A 20,126-nucleotide genomic window follows, 5' to 3' on the forward strand; every position below is an offset into this window, starting at 1 on the left:
AGTCCATAAACCAAGACTTTAAGTCTTATACTCTAATAGGTTTATCCTGCTATTAGGCCTACTCGGTCCATGTGTGAGCAAAACTCATATGCACATGTTATATTCCATCTCATTCTAACATCTTACCAAGTGCTACCATATTGTGTGTGAATATGCGGTAGTAAGTAGTAATTGTGCTTTCTACAAACTACATATGATGTCTTCAAGCATTTCATCGACTGTTGATGATTTTAAACATTTATTATGAAATTGGTATTTAATAAATGTTTGAGTACTTTGGGTGTCGTACCGATCAGGTACCATAGAAGTTCCTACATGCAGTATTTAATGGAGCATGATGCCATGATCTGTTGTGTTCTGATTTATTTATCTGTATGTCTGATGTTCAGGTGATGGAGAATTTGCAGAACTTGACAAATTTGCAGGAGTTGTGGCTTGGACGTAATAGAATTAAATTTGTAAACCTATGTGGTCTCAAATGCATCAAGAAGCTTAGTTTGCAAAGCAATCGTCTCACTTCAATGACAGGATTTGAGGTATCTCCTCTACCAAAATTTTTACACTGTTTCGTATCCAACGTAATATTTTAAACTGATATTAAATGTTGGATTGAGAGAAACATTTCAATCACGTAAAACATTTGAGGAAAAATATTCAGAATCCGTACATGAGTCAAAGTTATAGGTGGTTGCCTTCTAATCCAATCTACATAGTTGAACTTGTTCATGGATTTTATTTATTTTTAGAGGGGTGGGGTATTCTTACATAGTTACATTTTTTTCTTTTCAATTTAGTGTTTCATTTCTATCTACTAACTTTTATCCCTTATTTTGGGGATACAGGGTTGCATAGCTCTGGAAGAACTATATTTGAGCCATAATGGTATTTCAAAAATGGAAGGCCTGTCATCTTTAGTGAATCTCCGGGTTTTAGATGTGTCATCAAATAAGCTAACCTCTATTGATGACATTCAGAACCTGATGCAGTATGTATATTCCTCCATTTCCTTCCCCATGCATAATATTTTGTAGCCTTATGTTGTAAATGCCTCATTTAATCTATTACAGCTTAGAAGATTTATGGCTTAATGACAACCAAATAGAATCACTTGAAGGAATTGCTGAGTCTGTTGCTGGTTCAAAAGAGAAGCTTACAACTATCTACCTAGAAAAGAACCCATGTGTAAGCCTATTTCTTAGTCTTACAAATTTAAGATTCTTTTGGCACAATTATATTTGTAGATTGGGCCATACAAATAATGTGTTTCATTTGTTTCTTGTTGGGTCATCAATTAGTTTCTCAACTATCATTTCATCTTGTTATGAAGTTACATGAGCATATAATATTAATAATCTTTCATCGAGTAAGAGTTTCATTTAGAACTCATTAACCACTATTACCATTAGCAAGGAGGTCAATGAGAAGCCACATATTTTTATCATGTCGCTCACTGTGTGAATATGGTTTTTCCCAATGCAATGTTGCTTTTGTTTACTATTCCATTTGGGGTTTGGTTTGGGAAATAAATGAATGCAGTGTAGAAGTGTCATTTGTTTATTGCATTGTTGTATATTTTCAGCGCAAAGCCTTTCATCTTTTCTTTGATGTGCTGTATATTTCCAAGACTCCTGTCTATAGTTTTCGACTTTCCTAGAAGGAAGCTTACTTTGACATTTATACTAGTACTATTCTTCAAAGGTAGACTCCATGTATCTTGCTCTTTTCTTGCAGGCTAAGTCACCCAACTATACTGCTGTGCTAAGGGAAATCTTCCCCAACATCGAACAAATTGATTCTGATGTATTTTCTTAAAGAGTTTCTCGGGTGTCTGTTTTGAAAACTAGTAGCTTTGAAGCTGTCTTTTGATATCCATTTGTAAGTTTTATATAAACCTTTGTACACTTTTGTTATTATAAACTGTTGTGTTTTAGATTGCTCTGTGATTAATGTATGTGAATTCTGTCATGCTTGCAGATTCTGGTTTGAAAGATTGATTTTTTTGCTGTCCACCAGATGAAGAGAATTTGCTGAACAACCATCGGATTATATTATGTGGCCTGACCTTTGGTTATCAGTTTAATGAAACATGTTTGTTATATATTTCTTGTTTAGCAGACCACATTCCACCTTATTTATGTTTATTTGGCAACCAATTTTGAGTAACAGTTTCTTTTGCTGTATTATTGATATTTCTTGCTACCTTTTATGGTATACAGATGAAGATATAGTTTAGTGATGGTCTAGATAGTCTTTTAAATTTGTTTGACTGATTTACTATCCATGACCCGTTATTTATTGTCTGTCATATTACCACCCTTACCTGCTAGCTCTGCAACTTTTCAAGCCTCTGCTCTGGTAGAGGCTTTTGTGCAGTAGTGACCTAAAGCTTGCAGGTTCAAATCCTCGAAATAGTATCTCTCTGCCTTGGAAGAGTAAGGCATGATACATTTATCCTTATGGGACCTCACTAGCCAGCCTTATGAATTGGGTTGTCCTGTTAGGCAAGTAGAATTGACCAGTGATAAAATGCTGGTCAATTATAACAAACCGGCTAACCTAATGCAGGCTGAAGCAAGTAATTTCTTGAAGAAAGTTCTTTTGACAGCTCTACAATGAATATGCACAATAAAGAAATTAAAAAAAGTATCTAAAGATCTTATTGTTATTCAATACACCTGAGTTATAGATATAGGGTTGGCAAAGTCTGATATATCAATTTAGAGTTTCGTGGGCAAGTTGTAATTCTTTTTAAGGAACTTAGCAGCTATCTCATCATTTCGATGACACAAAACATGGAAAAGTGTGTCTGGTTTTCTTGGACTCCATTGAGTAGGAGTTGAAGGTAGTGGAGACTTGGATTTAGCTGAAGAGCCATACATTTCAAGATTAAGCTGGTTGAACTGTTGAATTAAGGTTTCAGTATCCATGCCAAACAAGGTAAGTACACCTTTAGCATTGGTAGAATGCTTTTCTCTAATTTCAGCAGGTAAACCATTATCTTCATTGAACCTAAACAAATCAGTGAGAAACCTGAAGTCTTCCTTTATTATAACAGAATCTTCTAGAGAGAAAGCACGGGATGGACCTCCACCCAACAAAACCATCATGAACCCTTCAACACAAGCCTTCATTACCTCAGTAAGTACATGAGTTTTTGCTTTATCATCATGCACTATTGATGATATAATCTTCAAACATTGCTCAAGCTCCTCAAGAAAAGGCACAATCCTAGTTGGTGAAACTTCACCAACATACAAGCCATCCCAAAGAACATGACATAGATCATGGAAAGTGATTTTGTATGCTATAGCCTCACACAGTTGATGAATACCTTCAATAGAAGCAACTTCAGAAAGCTTGAACTTCAAGACACCCTCTATATCATTATCATTTGTGGATTTAGAACTACCAAGATGTGAAATTGTTCTCTTTTCCAAAACCTTTAATTCCATGCGAATGTGTTGTAGAGTATTGATTCGAACACAAAGCTGGGGTAACCCAAATGAGCTATCTATGTTGGTAGCTCCAACCTGTGATTTCCTCCTTTGGGTCACTGGTATCTTTTCTTTTCTCTTGAATAAACCATGAAGTTTTGATCCTGTTGAACACCGAGTCAAGGCAGGCATGGTTGGGATGAAAGAATTAGGGTTCCCTGAGGATCATATCAAAGGAAAACATGGTCACGAAACGAGATTTAAATTAGTAAAAAGTTGTGGTAGTAGTAGTAGTTAGAAGTGTATGAATGTGTTCAATATGGGCGTATAGTAACTATTTTAAAGTGAACAATGAATAACTTTTGATAATTCAATGTTATGAATTGAGTATATACCACAGCCTGATTTGGCCTTCAAAATGTATTGGTGGAGAGATTTGTCAAGGCCAGATATCAATTTAGGAAGCAAAACTGCATGCATGGGTATAGGCAACTGAAAGAAAGCCTCCACAGAGTCATCTATGACTCTTAGAACTTGAACAGCAGAAAGAGCAATGCCATCATTTGCACGTGGATTCCATACCTAGAGGAAAAACGATGGTAAAGTTAAGGTATGGATCATAAATGATTGAGAGAGAAAAGTGTTAAAATTAGAGCAAGTGGTCCAACCCGTGGATGGTTCGAAGTTGGGTCATGCAGTGAGCCTATAAAGCATTCAAGTTGAATAGCAAGTTTAAGGTTTGGCCAATTGGCCAAATGTTAATTAGGCACATCGTCACACAATCCTGCCACTCAATTGAAGTAACGGATTGATTCCAAGATAATCATAATTCCCAACTGAAACATAAGATATAATTATATCTTAACAAGACTAATTAAGATCAAGCAAGATTTATCTTTAGAAAATTGGTTAAGAGAGCACTTAGATGTTGGTTTTAATAGCCTTTGAAATGTTGTTGTAGGATCAGAATTCCTTGGTGCTTAAGATAGATCTTGCTTGATCCTATTTGATTTTGTTAATATTCTATTAGGAATTATGATTATCTTGAAGTTAATCCATTACCTCGGTTAATATGGAAGGATAATTCATGATATGCCTAAGTTAACATTGGGCCTAGCCTTGAACTTGCGTTTGGGCATGATTGCTCGATGGTCTGGTTGCATGACCCCACTCCGAACTAACAACAGGTTGGAACTGGGCTGGACTTTGGATCCGAAATCAGTCCATAGCAGATTATTAGTAATAAGATTAGCATACCTCTTGTTGTAGACTTCTGTCAACCCATTCCTCAAGTCTTTCCACCCTTGTCTTTATCCATGACTTGACTAGATTAGCAATTACAACTTCAGACTCATAAGGGTGCATCTCCCTTATAATGGATTTCCCACCATCTTCACTATCAATTGAATCTTCTACTGCAATATGTACAAGATCTTTCTCCAATTTATCAGCAGCTAGAAGCATTTTTACAGCATCAGGTGTCATTTCCTTTATACTCCTAACATATTGCTTCAACTCATTCCCATAACACAAATGAAGTGTAGCAACAGCAACACCAGCAGCATGTGGATGCCACCTCTTCAGTATTGGACTAAATGTCTCTTTCTCATAAAAAGCAAGTTCACTTATGTCTTGTGCGAGGACTGCAAGACTGAGAAGGGCTTTATTCTGTTTTCTAGATGCATGTTTCCTAGGATCCAGTTTCTCCAATTTCTGCTTAAAAGATATATTAAAAAGAATCAAGTTAGAATGATGCCCCTTAATGGTAACTAGCTATGTAAAAATGATTTAAGCATTCAAACATGATTGCAACTTGCAAGTAAATCAATTAAAGTGCATATAAAGTTATCCTGGCATATTACAGAAGAGGTTGCTAGTAGTTTAAGCTTCTTTAATTTATCAAAAGAGTTAAGAGCATTTTTTTAATCACAAAGGATACCCCAATAGCCAATTTCAATTTTGGAATTTAAAACTGATAAAGAAAAAAATACAAGTTTTATCCGTTTGTCATTTTGCAGGATCAAAAGGTATTATACAAACATATCGCGATTTAGAGAAATATTTTTCTATACAGCACTTTTTTAGACAACATTTAATTTATGTGAGTGCAGGTGAATATGGAGATATTACATGTTGAGTTAGAATATAAAAGTACTGAAAAGAGTTATTGTCCCAAAATTGTCCTAATATGTTATGTACAACTATGGGAAATGCATAATTTATCATATATCTATACCATATGAAAGGGGGTATTCATGTTTAGGGAGCATGAATGGTGTAACTTACCTGAGTGAAAACATCATGCAATGATGATCTGATATAATTTTCAACTCTGCTGCAAGATACATTGGCTTCTATCCTCATCTTATTATTAAACTCAAGAGACATATCTTCTACCAAAATCTTTGCTGATGATACTGCAAGAGAAACAATACTTTGCATTGATTCAACATTACCCCTACAGAAAGTATCATGGTATGCAAGGAGCCTTTTCTCTGCCCAACCTAACATCAAACTCAATATCGAGCTCACGGATTTCGAGTAAAACGGATCTGTCATGGACTTAAAATCTTTCTCAGCTTCTCTCAATAGATTACTTGATGCAGAAAGCAGATCATTTTCCACTTGGCCAGTGACAACATACTGATGAAACAAGACCCATGAAAAACATATATTATGCAGCATCTCATTCATTCCAAGCACATTCCATGTCTTCTTAATTAGCTCTAGCACCTCATCAACCTCTTCTATCATAAAAGTTTCTTCATTATTATCAAAGCATGCTTCCAATAAAGCTTGGTAGATCATCAGATTCAGTGGAAACCCATCAGCCCAATGACATATCTGAGTAGCAGACTCATCATATGACCTGCAAGCAAGCGACTTAACAAAATCGCGAAAGTTTTGCATTGATTCATTGTTGTTTGCGATATCCATAGGATTCTTAAGGCTTTCATTGATTATCTGTTTGAGGGTTTGTGCAGAAGAGTCTGATTTATGATCTAATGGCAAGTGAGGATGCAATATGAGTCCTGCTTCAAGTACCTTCAAATTTCTTCTTATCCAAGACTCATAGTCTTGTTGACTATGAAAATCTGAACACTTAAGGTGTTGTATTAGCTCAAGTGGTAGAACCATTAACTCTATTCGTTTCCCAAGCTATATTTCAATAACAAACAAGGACCTTGTAAGCTATCATTAACCTTTTTCAATGACAGATAATCATAAAGGAGGAAGAAAAAAAGATGTGGAAGCATTTTCTAGTGGCAGGAGAGCATGACAATTGATTAATCAATATAATGATCAATAAACTAGCAATGAAGAAAAAGTAAAATAAAGATTCGAAACTATATAATATACAATTGAACACATGAAGTAGCCAACATTTTATATTCAGTATGAATTCAATATGTGGTATGAAAGACAAATGAGTAAATGAATTATGTAACCATATTCTTACCAAAACAATTTCTATAAAATTAAGAACAACCAAAATAACTTATAAATATTTATATATATTAGAACTCACATCAAAACAATTTTCATATAATAACAATAAATGTGTGTTTTACAATCACAATCATATATGAATGATTAAGATTAAAAGTTACTTATTAACTACATAATCACTTAAAAAGGTCATGTGCATATTAACCATTTTAATTTCTTACGGGTTCTCGGTTGAGTTCATTATAAGGATTTGTTCCCCACTCAGTTAAACAAAAACAACATTACTATATAAAAGGAATGAATTTGCAGTTTGTAGCAGAAGCATAAAACCTTAGCTTTAGAAACTCTGAGGAGGGCTCGTCTAATTCTGGTATCATTCATCTCTGAAACCTTCATCTGCACCCTCATCAATTCTCCCATTGTCATTGTTCTTATACTCTTCTTCCCTCCTTCACCCTTCAAACTTTTCATACCCAACTCCTTCTTCACCTTACTCTCTCCCACACAACTCACCAACCTGTGTAAACATGGGCTCCTAGTTATTCTACCATTACCCTTAGAATTTGATTTGAACGTTAACGGCTTCAGTTCCGAACTCCGGCATGCCGCCACTAGGATCTCGTAGGCTGTTTCCCGGAGCTCCGGTTCAGATAAAACCGGAACTGGGTTGGGAAGATTTTCTTCAAATGAGTGATGCATGTGCATGGTGTTATTTTTATGCAGTAACATTGTACCTTTTTTGTGTTTTGGACTCTCTAACTCAAACAACTAATGATGATGTTATCTTTGTTCTATGCTTAGAGTGTGAGATTGTTAGAGTAAACGAGTTTGTGTGAAGATATAGTTTCTTCTTATTCCTTGACTTCTAAGGTAGCGTAGTTACATCATGTGGTGTTAAGAGAAGAGGTGGAGAGAAAAATAAACAAACTCTCTCTCTATATATACAAAGTTAGGTTATTTCATTGTGGTGAGGTAGAAATAGGGATTGAAGGTGATAGATATGATAGATAAGGAGTGATAAGATTGATTATGAATAAGATTGTGTTTATATTTATCTGAAATTGTAAACAGAAAGAAAAATCAATCCATATTTTGAAGATATGAAATTTTATTTATTTTTTATTGGTTTATAATCTTTTTTTTATAAACTAAATTTGTAAATAAAACAAACTGAATTTATTGGTTTTTAAAAAAAATCCAAAATAAGAAGAAAAAATAATCTATATCAAAGATATATTAGATTGTATATAAAGATAAGATAGACCAATTTATATAATAAAAAAATAATTACTGATGATGGATATCATTTTATTTATCCATAAGATCCTAGTGAGGAATTCAGTTATAACCATTGATTTGATATTTTTTAAATAAATAAAAATTAATTTTGATTTAATGATGAATATAGTTTTTGATCCAATAACCGACTGCATATATTAGAATTATGGTTTAGTTGTTGTATAAAATTAAATTAAATGATACAGACTACTAAATTCTTATATCTATCCATTCTATATCTAAGTATCCATCAATACTTATCTTCTTCTAAAGTGTTGCTCCATTTTGCTATTATTAATAATCTATATTATCAATTACATTACATTCCTATTATTTCTAAAGTTAAATTTATTATTATTATTACTAACAATGGAATTTATATATTCAAATTTTAAAATTTAAGAATTTGTTTATTAGTTTATTATATATATACATTTTATTGATGGAAATATAGATTAAGAAACACGTAGAAGTCTCTATCAAAACACTATCTGTTAAAATATAAATAAATAATAAGCATGTTAAATTAGTGATAAAGATCTTGTACTAAATTTGTCAAGCTGCGTCACATTAAAATTTTCTGAAAAATATTAATATGTTTAGAATAAAATAAAAAAAGAAACAAAAAATATATATTTTCTCATCCATAAAAATCATATCTATGAAATACGGTAGGTTTGATTGTTTAATTTATATTAGCGCAATTTTGTCAAAACGGGTAGCATAACAAGAATCATGTAGCAAGATTTGAGAAAAGATGGCAAATTTGAATTCAGCATAATGAAGTTAAGAAATGGCAAATCTTATCTAGATAAAGCAAAACTTAATAAAATCAAATCATTCATATAGCCATATAGCCCGTATGAATTTTTCAATATGAGCATATAAAATATTATTGATGTTAACCAGTTAGTACTAGGGGTGAGCAAGATCCGGTCCGATCTATAGAATCGTCTTAATTCGTCCAAATAAATAAAAAAGAATACACCGATTAAAATATTAGACCCGTCTCAAAAATGACGAATTCAGGTCCTTGTCTGGGTCACTCAGTCTGTCCTTTATACTTATATATAAAAAATTATTGAATAAGTACTCATTATGTGCAATCCATATAACTCAAATACCTATAAACCCACAATCTTATCTTGATTGATAGAAAGCCAGTTAATTTGTAGTTTTTGTGTCCTTTATGTGAACTCCAATTTAAGTTTCATTTTTCAGTTAATAGCTAATTATTGTGTTCACTTTTTTGGAAACTTTTGAGTATTAACATGTTGTCATTTCAGTTCTCATGTGTTTTTTATTATTTATAAGAATATTTTAGCTTATATTGACACGTGACAGTTTAAAATGTTCTGAAAATTTCAATGTCTTCTATAATTTTCAATCACGTGATTGCGATAGTTTTTAGTTTGAAGGATGCAATTTACAGTTTGTAGTTTATATACTGATGTATGTGTGATGCAGTTTTAGTTGAGTTTATACACAGATTGTGATAATTTTGATTGTGCATGCTTAGGAATGACAACAGGGCGGGTCGGGGTCGGGTTTGCACATACCCAAACCCAAACCCGAAATTCAAAACCCGAACCTGTACCCAAACCCAAACTCAACGGGGTTGAAAATAAAAATATCCCCGAACCCGAAAAAAACCCGAAAATGATAAAATATTAAGGAAAATATGATATTATTTCCGTGTAATTTTTCTCTAACATTTCTATTTTCTCTTGTATTATTTCATTTCTTTATGTTTGAAGATCCAATAGTATGTAAAGTAAAATTAGAAATTAAAAACAATTGGCAAATGATAGAAATTTCAATTTTAAATTGAATTACCTTACTTCAGGGCGTGTTTGGGTTAGGGTCTTTGCTATACCAAACCCAAAACCGAAATTTAAACCAAGGTAAAACCCGAACCCAATCACATCAGGTTTTTCCCATTAAATTCGGGTTCGGTTCGGACGGGTACCCACAGGTTCGGTTTTTATTGCCATCCATATGCATGCTTAAAGATTTGAGAAAAAAAATCTATTTTGTCATTTTCCAACCCAGATCCGTCCTTATCTTGACCCGTCTTATTTTAGACTCGTTCATCATGCGTTTCATCCTAATTAGAGATGGGTTCTGGTTAAAAAATTGACCCGATCAATATTTAGGGACGAGTGAGTGACATGTTTAACCCGTCCCAACTCATCCCACGCTCACCCCTAGGTAGTACTAATACATTTGCAACACTTCTTGGACATATTTCCGGATGGGAATGATATGAAAATTCAAGAGTTGCCATAAAAATTGAAGAAATAGGAAATAATGCTTGATTAGGTGTGTTCAGGTGAAAAAATAAAATTAAAATCGGTCTAAAAATGGAAACACTAAAACTAAATCTGGTTGGATTGGATTTTAAAAATGGATTGATTCTTTTTTAGATTTTTATTCTAACACTGGGATCAGAGAGATCCAAACTAAACTGAATTATGTTTAAATTATGTTGTAAGTATTCTTATTGTGTTGTTGGTTATGTAATGTTTCTTAGGGTGAGAATCCAAATTTTGTCTTAATAGAATGAGTTTATATAACATGTAGGAGTGTCACATGTTTAGAAAATTTTAAAGAATAAATCTTACTTTGTGAAAATTTTAGCATAACATATTACCCTATTTAAAAACATGTTATGTTGTAAGGCTTTTAAAAAGACCAATAAATCCACCTTTAAATATGATAACACATCTACTTTTAAATAATCATATCTAACACTAACAATTAAATTATATTTGTATACATTTTATATTAAAATTCACATATAATAATACTATTTATATTAAAGTAGTATAATATAATTTATAATTACTTAATATATCTTTTATATGACCTAAAGTCTCATATCTTAAACTAAATAAGTTTTTTTAAAAAGTCAGGTTCTTGTCAATTTAAGAATCAGACTTGGCGGCGTGACTTGTTTCTACTTGTAGTTTTGGTGTGTTGTTGGCTAGTTTTGGTGTGATGCAGTGATGTTGTTCAGCTAATAATATGGTGTCGTTGTTGTGCAGTTGTTTTTGTTGTTCTTTTGTTGTTGGTGTACCATTCTCGTTGCCAACCATTATTGTGCTTTTGCTATATTGTTGTTGTTGATTTGCTATGCTTATTTTTAGTGTAAACATCTAGTCGAGTCTCTCATGTTTTATGTGAGTATCAACTTAGTCCATAATAAATATGAACTACCATTTCAATCCACAACTTTTAAAACGTGCTCCACATTAATCCCTCTGTAAACCCACGTTTCTTAATGGTAACAGAAGACTATCGTGACATGTTATTCGCACCTTTGATATTTAGGGTTTAGAGTGTACTAAAGGAAAAATGAGGAACCTAAATGTGTGTTTACTCTTACCTTTATTGTGATGTTGTTTTGTTCCTAAAGTGGATCCTAATTATTTCTATTCATGTAAACGTGTCACATTAAAAATGTAGTAGACTTAATATTTTAATCATGTTTACAAATTTTGAAATATATGTTTAGTGCCGATTTTTTATAATAAAAAACAATCGAAACTGAGTGGAAATTATATACAATATTTAGATAAAATTTCTTAATGTAAATTAACCAAATCAAACATACCATGTGTTAATATATCTTTAGATCAAATGAGCTTTTGCCTAAAAACCAATATATACCAACTACGAACACCCCCATGGTATTAGGTGAGACTTTCAATTGATTGGAATAGATTATCGGTGATTTTATTATAGTCTCCCATTTTTTGGATCAAACTAAAGCATAGCCTTAAAATAGTATTCTCCATTTTTTAATTATAAGTGAATCACTTTATTCCCAATTTTTTGGTTTAACCGTGAAATTTTTCATTACCTAAATATTTACCACCTAGTTATTGATGGGATGAGAATCAGCTGTCACATAATTCGGTCTCTTTTCTTGTTCCGTCCATTAACATATTGACATGTGGAAAATAATTTAATTATTTTTTGTGAATCATATTATTATACTCTCTTAATTAAAGTTATGCCCTTCCACTTTCTTACTAATTACAAAATTACCACACTCCATACTTTCCTTTCTCTCTCAGCTTTTTGGACAGCAACAATGACAATATATTTCCTCTCTCTCATGACACATAAAGTGACACAGAGTATAAAACAGTAGATGTGTTCCTCACAAATGTTGATATAAAACTCGATAATGTTATATCTTCTTGTAAATCTTTCTGCCCACTATAAATTAATATATGTAACTTAAAAACTAATTATTAATAAATAAAATATTATTTTGTAAAATGAAAAATTATGGGACAAAAAATAAATCCGTTTGGTTTCAGACTCAAGACAACTCGGTCATGATTCTCTGGGGTTTACACAACCAACAAATTATTCTAATAATTTACAAGAACATAAAAAAATAAGAGATTGTACCACAAATTATATACAAAAAAAAAATATAAAAATATCTTCTGACTTTGTTATAAAACATGAACCTACAATTCTTATATCACAAGAAGTGACATGTGATAATGTAAACTTTAAAGTTTAAACTATAAATTGTGACATTTCATTGATGAGGTATATGGACAAGAAGTGAAGCATGAAATAAAGTTGATAGAACCTGAACGTGGTCACATTCCGTAACATCTTATAATATTTTTGCAGTATTCACGTGTCCGTGTCATATCTGTGCTTCATTAGTGTTGACACTGAAGTTGAATTAAATAAATGAAGGTCAAACAAAATCTTCACCGAGCCATAGATTTTATGCGGTCTCGTGAACCTGCTACTTCCAATGACTACACTCGTCTCGTGCTTCATTGTGTTCGAGCCAATGACTTCACTCAAGCCAAGAGATTACAATCCCACATGGAAAATAACCTCTTTCAACCCAAAGATTCCTTTCTCCACAACCAACTTCTCCATTTGTATGCCAAATGTGGCAAACTCTATGATGCACGAAACCTGTTTGATAAAATGTCTAAGAGGGATGTTTATTCATGGAACGCTTTGCTTTCTGCGTATGCTAAAGTGGGTATGGTTGAGGATTTGCATGCAGTGTTTTGTCAAATGCCTTATCGTGACTCTGTTTCGTATAACACGTTGATTGCGTGTTTTTCAAGTAAGGGTTATTCATGCAAGGCGCTGAGAGTTTTAGTGATGATGCAGGAAGATGGGTTTCAGCCTACCCAGCATTCTTATGTGAATGCATTGCAGGCGTGTTCTCAGCTCTTGGATTTCTGGCGTGGGAAACAGATTCATGGGAGGGTAGTTGTTGCTGATTGTGGAGGAAATGCTTTTATAGGGAATGCTCTGACTGATATGTATGCCAAATGTGGTGATATTGGTAGGGCGCGGTGGTTGTTTGATGGAATGGCTAATAAGAATGTTGTTTCATGGAATCTCATGATCAATGGGTATGTGAAAATGGGGAATGCTGATGAGTGCATTCGTTTGTTTAATATGATGCAGTTATCAGGATTGAAACCTGACCAAATTACTATTTCAAATGTTCTCAACGTATACTTTCAGTGTGGACGTGTAGATGATGCGAGGAAGATGTTTAGCGCAATACCCAAAAAGGATGAGATTTGTTGGACAACAATGATAGTTGGTTATGTGCAAAGTGGAAGGGAAGAGGATGCTTTGATTTTGTTTGGTGACATGCTACGGGGAAACATTAAACCTGACAGTTACACCATTTCAAGCGTGGTCAGCTCCTGTGCTAAGCTAGCTTCTTTGTATCATGGCCAGGTTATCCATGGAAAAGTTATTCTTATGGGTATTGATGATAATATGCCTGTGTGTAGTGCTCTTGTTGATATGTACTGTAAGTGTGGAGTAACATTGGATGCTTGGGTCATTTTTCAAACCATGCCTGTTCGGAATGTGATAACTTGGAATGCCATGATTCGGGGTTATGCACAAAACGGACAGGTTCAGGAGGCATTGGTTCTGTATGAAAGAATGCTTCAAGAAAATTTCAGAGCTGATAATATTAGTTTTGTGGCTGTCTTATCTGCTTGTATCAATGCTGATATGGTCGAAGAAGGACAAAAGTATTTTGATTCAATCAGTGAACATGGGATGACACCCACATTGGATCACTATGCATGTATGATAACTCTCCTTGGTCGATCCGGAAATATAGATAAAGCAGTGGATCTGATCAAAGGTATGCCTCATGAACCAGATTACCTGATTTGGTCCACCCTACTATCTGCCTGTGCCAAGAAGGGTGACATAAATAATGCGGAGTTGGCAGCTAATCATCTCTTTGAATTGGATCCACATAATGCTGGTCCTTACATCACACTTTCCAACTTATATGCTGCATGTGGGAGATGGAAAGATGTAGCTTTTGTAAGATCTCTAATGAAGAACAACAATGCAAAGAAGTTTGCTGCATACAGTTGGATTGAGGTTGAGAATGAAGTCCACAGATTTGTTTCAGAAGATCGCACTCATCCAGAAGTGGAAAAAATCTATGCTAAATTGAACCACTTGATCTCAATATTACAGAAAATTGGGTATAATCCAGATACAAATATTGTTCTACATAATGTGGGTGAGGAAGAAAAGCTTAGATCCATCTCTTACCACAGTGAGAAACTTGCTCTTGCATTTGCTTTAATCAGAAAGCCCAATGTAGTTGCACCGATACGGATTATAAAGAATATACGTGTCTGTGATGACTGCCATGCGTTTATGAAGTTTGCATCAATTACTATAGGAAAACCAATCATTCTGAGAGATTCAAACAGATTCCATCATTTCTTCGGTGGGAGTTGCTCTTGCAAGGACCATTGGTGAAGTCTTAATTAGAGATTCTGATGCTAGTCTGCTGTGCTTTAACTGTTGAAAAAAAGGCAAGGTGCTAGATATGTAAAAATACCATGTAGTTTGAAACTCCATGGGGTTGGCAGCTGTGCAGTATGAAAATAATTAGTGAGAAGAACATATTGCTTTTTATGAAAATTTCTAGTTACATGGCAATGCAGCTTACGATTTTTTGGAACAGGAGACAAGTTATACTCTTTGAATTCAGTGATAATTACTAGACAGTGAAAGAGCTGGTAGAGCCTTGCAAGTGTCAGAAGCTTGTCAAATGCTATAATGCTGGGAAATAAGGTTAGCAGAGGCTACTTTACCTTCTTAAGGTAAATGTGAATTATGATTATACATTTTCAAAAACATTACTTGACTTGCCTTCTATTGAAAAAATAAAAGGTCCAGTTTCAATGCTGTATGAAACATCTTGCATTTAATGTGAAACTCTCTAAATAAGACCCTTCACCTTCAGTTATAACTTTTCTCCTTTGTTGTCATTACTTCCTTTTTAGTTTCTGCTGTATACCATTGATTAGAATGCATGTTCTTTTGTTTTCATCATTTTCTCATATTTCATAGTAAGATAATTTATTAGTATTACAGACTGATGGCATGGATGATTCACATAGATCCAATTTAATGTTTGTAAGAATACTGTCATTCATATACTAGTGGTTATTGGTTCTCCACCACATCATTTCCAGTGTCTAGTTTTAGAAGATCCGCATAAAGGGAAACTAGAAAATTATATTTTGGTTACATACATAGGAGGGAAACTTAAAGTAAATTATTCACATGGACATTTTGAGGGTATCTCCTCTTGAAATTAGTAAAGATGAAAGGATAACTTGGTGATGACTTCATCAGGGACAAAGATAGCACCACCTGATCATGGTTGGATCTTAGACCCTTCAACCTCTAGCTCCGGTATCAGTGCTTGAGTTCAGAGACAACTTTAGATTCTTGACCTCCACCAAGGGTTCCAGGTATTTGACTCATGCGATAGGTCTAATCAACTAAGAGGTAATCTTCAAATTTAAACCTCACTATTTGTTAGTTAGTATGATTGTTGTTATTTGGTTTAGGATCTATTGATGACAGTATAATCAAATTTAATCTCACACCAATGAGTAACTTCTTGGAGGATAAATGTTTCACAAAGTTCACTGATATTGAACTTCACCTCATATTTGAATAAAATATTGAACTTCTCTAAAATTTGCTGTTAATTGTCAACATGATGATTACCTATGATTCACAATTGGACTGATCTAAATTAGATGAGTAAGTTTATGAAGTTTTACACTCGTTTCCATGGATCCTATTCCTAGTTTGATGAGTTGGCATTGTTCTTACTGTTGATTTTGTAGATTGAAACAATAAAGTACACTAGTGGCCTTGCAGTTTCTATAACTTTTGCCATGTCTTCAGTGATGATGTTGGTTCCTCTCAAATAGTTTCTCGGTGGTGAAATCCTATTCTCCTCCACTTTCCCCCCAATACCTTTCTCCTAGGCTTGTGTATTTTGTGTTTGATGCCTTTTTATTTGACTCTGGTCATCTTCTATGACATACCAATTATTTTGGTTTGATCTTTCCTCAAGTCAATAATCAGTAATCTATAACCATGTGGCTTCGATGATGAGTTAAATCTGCTGTATGTTCAACCAGTTAAGTTCGTATTAACATAATGCTTGAAGTTTATGCTATATAGGTATTTACTAATAATTTCAGATATTTTCTTGTTCAAGATGGATCCTCCATAGGTATTGGGGTTTATCCAGTCTAAATTAGAAGATATATATCCTGCCACTTTATAGTTACACATCATAAAACCATAACCACATTGAATCAAAGATCTTGGAGAATTTCTTCCAAGTCACTTTGCTAGGTGTTGCTATTGGCACCCCCAATTATTTATTCACACTCTTAAGTAGCCACTCAACGTTTTAACGAGAAAAATTAATACTTCGATTGGTCAATATGAAGCGTGAAGAGACATTTTGTAGTGTCATAGTTAGCCAAGCTGCCAAGGAACACCACGACAGATAAGCAGGAAGGTCAAACATGAGAAAGATTGACGCTTCATCTCAATTAGCTGGATGCTATCTTAGAGGCTTTTATCATGAGAGGCACTGAGAAGGCATCTGGTGAAGAATCAGTAGTTTTGTTCAGCTTTACTATTCTAGAGCTTTTTACCTTTAAGCATGCTGCATTTGGTTGAGTTCTATCCAAGATCCAAGAAATCAGATTTATGACCAGATGCCAATATCAGTAAACAATATTTGTGTGTAATAATTCTATCCTTTATTGCATTCCTTCTTGCTATGGACTCTAATCAATCTGTCGAATTGCCCCTCGGTTCATGCTAATATGCTATCGCAATATAATTCATGACATATCTGTCTAATTTTTTAGGAATCATTTTTTTAGAATTACCATGCAGCAGTTTCGTAGAAACAACTCTTCGCTTGTGATGCAAGATTACATGCATCTACCCTAACAAGTAGGATAGTCGATTTTTAATATGCCGGAGTGCTTTGTTTTGTTGTATAGCAATTGTTTTCAGGCCATTGGCATAGGATAGGAACACACTTATGTACAGCTTAAGGAATGATGCCTATTTTTGCACCACTGCCAGGGTAGTCTTACTAGATTCTCTTTACAATTTGACCTTAATATTTAGATATTGTTCTCAAAATAGTTTCCTTTGGCATATATGGCTGGAACTCCTAAAGAAAGCAACTCCATTGGGATTAAGCAAAGGAAGGACACCAATGACAACTGCCTTCTGAACACAGATAATTTTGTAGTTTTTGTTTTACATTGGGTGGGGGAAGGAAAGAAATGAAAAAAAAAATGTTACTTGGGCCCAAATTATCTGGCCCATTCTATAAGCTCTATGTCTGTTTGGGATGCTTGGTTGCGAGTCCTACCAATACCTTAATCTCATTAAACGAGGTCGGTTATATGAACTGAGTAATGCTATAATACATGATCAGTTCATTGACATTAGGATAAAGCTTCATCCACTGCACCTAAATTGTGATTCACTGCACCTAAATCATTTCACACATCCCCTAACCATCCAAAGTGCGATTGTACTATATTTACTCTAATAAGAGTTATCCCAATTTTCTCTTGAATGTATTCATTTATAATCTTATCTAATATGTTTAACTCATCCAATACAATATTTTATCTCTATTACATTGAATTTATTCTCTTGTTAACATATTTAGTCTCCTATCATATTGTGGATACTAAAACTTCCTGACACCAGAAATATTTGCCATTTCACTTTCATCCACCTCACTTGAACGTTGTGGGTTACATTTCCTTTGATTTCCCCACCCCATGATTTAGCCAAAATACTTAAATAAATATAGTGATGTGGAGAATGAGTTCTACATTGATATAAAATAAGCCAATCAACCCTTTTTTAATACAAAAAAAAAAAGCCATCTGATTCATTTTTAAATCAGCTTCAATACCGGATAAAACGTCTTTGAGACAATACAAAAGTCACGTTCTTCCTGTATTCATTAAATCATAGGATAAAGCTTCACTCACTGCACCTAAATTGTCTAATGTTACCCTGCCTTTCAAATGGAGTAGTTCATGTGTTATTATTTGTGATTGATGGAAAAATATATTTAAATTAAAATTTTAATAATTAAATATTTTTTGACCAATTATAAACAGTGACATATACAGTGATATACTTTTTGGGACAGAAGACGTCCATCGGTTTCAAAGACACCCAAAGTTTATTATAGAGGTAGAGGGCAATTTAGCCCGTGTAATCACAAACGGATTAACCTTGTCCGTCTTAAGGTTGGGTATACGACATCCATGAAATCTCCAAGAAAGGGTTCAATTCAGATACTCAGATATTTAATTATTCCTTTCCGTTTTTCTTTTGACAGCAAGTTAATTAACTTTTACTTATTAATTAAACTTTTTTTTAAAATTAAATTAATTATTTTTAATATATTAAATTATAGTTCTAACTTTTTAGTATTTTCATCAATATAATGTATTCTCCACATCCCACAGAATTAAAAAAAAGTTGAAAAGAACAATAAATAAATAAGGGATGCTTTTTTTAATGTCTCCCAATTACTATGTCTTCCTTCTTGTCCTACCACTAGGAACTAGACCCATTATATGACAAACAAAATCCATCCCATAAAGTTGTCGATAATGTTCGGGTGATCGGCCTAGTCGAAAGGACAACAACAATATGACATGATCGAACCAATATATTCAAAGTTGTAAAACCCCAAAAGACCGACTGGATGAGTCGAACGCTGTGAAAGTGGCTTGATTAAAGATCAAGAAAACTGAAATGGTATTGATAATGAAAGGATTAAGGAAGAGAAATGAGATTGGATGAATAATGTCTCAAGCACTTTTATTGATAATGAATGGAAAACTTGAATGGAATTAAAATGATGATTAAGGATCTTATTTATACAAAAATAAAATCATATATTGAAGCAACCAACTTTGTTGGTATCGCAGACTGGTTTGGCCAGGTCTGACCGAGCCAAGTTGTCTTATGTTCCTCGGTCATATCGAGTTAGGATGTCTCGGTCATAGCCCTAGTTTGGTGTGTGATTGCCTCGGTCAGACACTACCTTGTTGTCTCAGTCACATGCATGTTTATCTCATTCATGCCTTGGTTTGGTTTCTCGGTCAAGTGTGTGGTTGTCTTAGTCAGGACATGCCTTGTTATCTTGGTCAAATGCCCATGTGTCTCGGTCGAGCTATGTCTCAATGTCTTGGTAAATGTCCATGTGTCTCGGTCAAGCTATGTCTTGTTGTCTCGGTCAAGTGTATATGATTGTCTTGGCGTGATGCATGGTTCCCTCGGCCAAATGCTTGGCGTGATGCATAGCTCCCATGGTCATATACTTGGTGTGGCGCATGGCTCCCTTTATTAGATGCTTGGTGTGGAACATGGCTCCCTCCGTCAGATGCTTGGCGTGGCGCATGGCTCCCTCCATCAGATGCTTGGCGCGGCATATGGCTCCATTGGTCAAATGCTTGGCTTGACGCATGGCTCCCTTGGTTAGATGTTTGGCCTAGCGCATGACTCCCTCAGTCAGATGTTTGGCCTGACTGCATGACTCCC

At 34.1% G+C, this 20,126-nt stretch overlaps 3 protein-coding genes across 4 annotated transcripts in view; 2 read left to right on the forward strand and 1 right to left on the reverse strand.

The window, feature by feature from the left end:
* LOC109331502 (protein phosphatase 1 regulatory subunit pprA-like) overlaps positions 1-2,232 on the forward strand; it is a 12,033-nt gene extending 9,801 nt beyond the window's left edge. Inside the window, exons 3-7 of the mRNA XM_019566042.1 lie at positions 390-536; positions 843-985; positions 1,068-1,182; positions 1,732-1,875; positions 1,975-2,232. Coding sequence (XP_019421587.1) covers positions 390-536; positions 843-985; positions 1,068-1,182; positions 1,732-1,812 — 486 coding nt within the window. The 3' untranslated portion in view covers positions 1,813-1,875; positions 1,975-2,232. The remainder of the gene's footprint in view (positions 1-389; positions 537-842; positions 986-1,067; positions 1,183-1,731; positions 1,876-1,974) is intronic.
* LOC109331500 lies at positions 1,961-7,627 on the reverse strand. The gene is made up of 5 exons (XM_019566040.1): positions 7,215-7,627; positions 5,721-6,593; positions 4,692-5,147; positions 3,830-4,016; positions 1,961-3,652 (listed from the first exon to the last, which is right to left on the reverse strand). The coding sequence occupies exons 1-5, from the start codon at positions 7,611-7,613 to the stop codon at positions 2,718-2,720; spliced, it is 2,850 nt and encodes a 949-aa protein (XP_019421585.1). The 5' UTR covers positions 7,614-7,627; the 3' UTR covers positions 1,961-2,717.
* LOC109330520 (pentatricopeptide repeat-containing protein At2g22070-like) lies at positions 12,766-16,661 on the forward strand. 2 transcript variants are annotated; one of them, XM_019564734.1, is made up of 2 exons: positions 12,766-15,973; positions 16,358-16,661. In XM_019564734.1, exon 1 carries the CDS (start codon positions 12,885-12,887, stop codon positions 14,967-14,969), a length of 2,085 nt encoding a protein of 694 aa, XP_019420279.1. In that variant the 5' UTR covers positions 12,766-12,884; the 3' UTR covers positions 14,970-15,973; positions 16,358-16,661. The 2 variants fall into 2 exon arrangements, with proteins under 2 accessions (XP_019420279.1, XP_019420280.1); XM_019564735.1 differs by having other exon boundaries at positions 12,766-15,316; positions 15,855-16,661.

The sequence above is a fragment of the Lupinus angustifolius genome, chromosome LG17 (assembly GCF_001865875.1).
Source record: "Lupinus angustifolius cultivar Tanjil chromosome LG17, LupAngTanjil_v1.0, whole genome shotgun sequence".
NCBI classification, from domain to species: domain Eukaryota; kingdom Viridiplantae; phylum Streptophyta; class Magnoliopsida; order Fabales; family Fabaceae; genus Lupinus; species Lupinus angustifolius.

Excerpts from the sequence above, each read along its gene's own strand:
- LOC109331500 (XM_019566040.1), bottom strand. The coding sequence starts at position 7,613 with ATGTTACTGCATAAAAATAACACCATGCACATGCATCACTCATTTGAA. Across the intron at positions 6,594-7,214 it reads TCAGAGTTTCTAAAGCTAAG|CTTGGGAAACGAATAGAGTT; the intron begins GTTTTATGCTTC and ends ATTGAAATATAG. Across the intron at positions 5,148-5,720 it reads TGCATGATGTTTTCACTCAG|AAATTGGAGAAACTGGATCC; the intron begins GTAAGTTACACC and ends TCTTTTAAGCAG.
- LOC109330520 (XM_019564734.1), top strand. The coding sequence starts at position 12,885 with ATGAAGGTCAAACAAAATCTTCACCGAGCCATAGATTTTATGCGGTCT.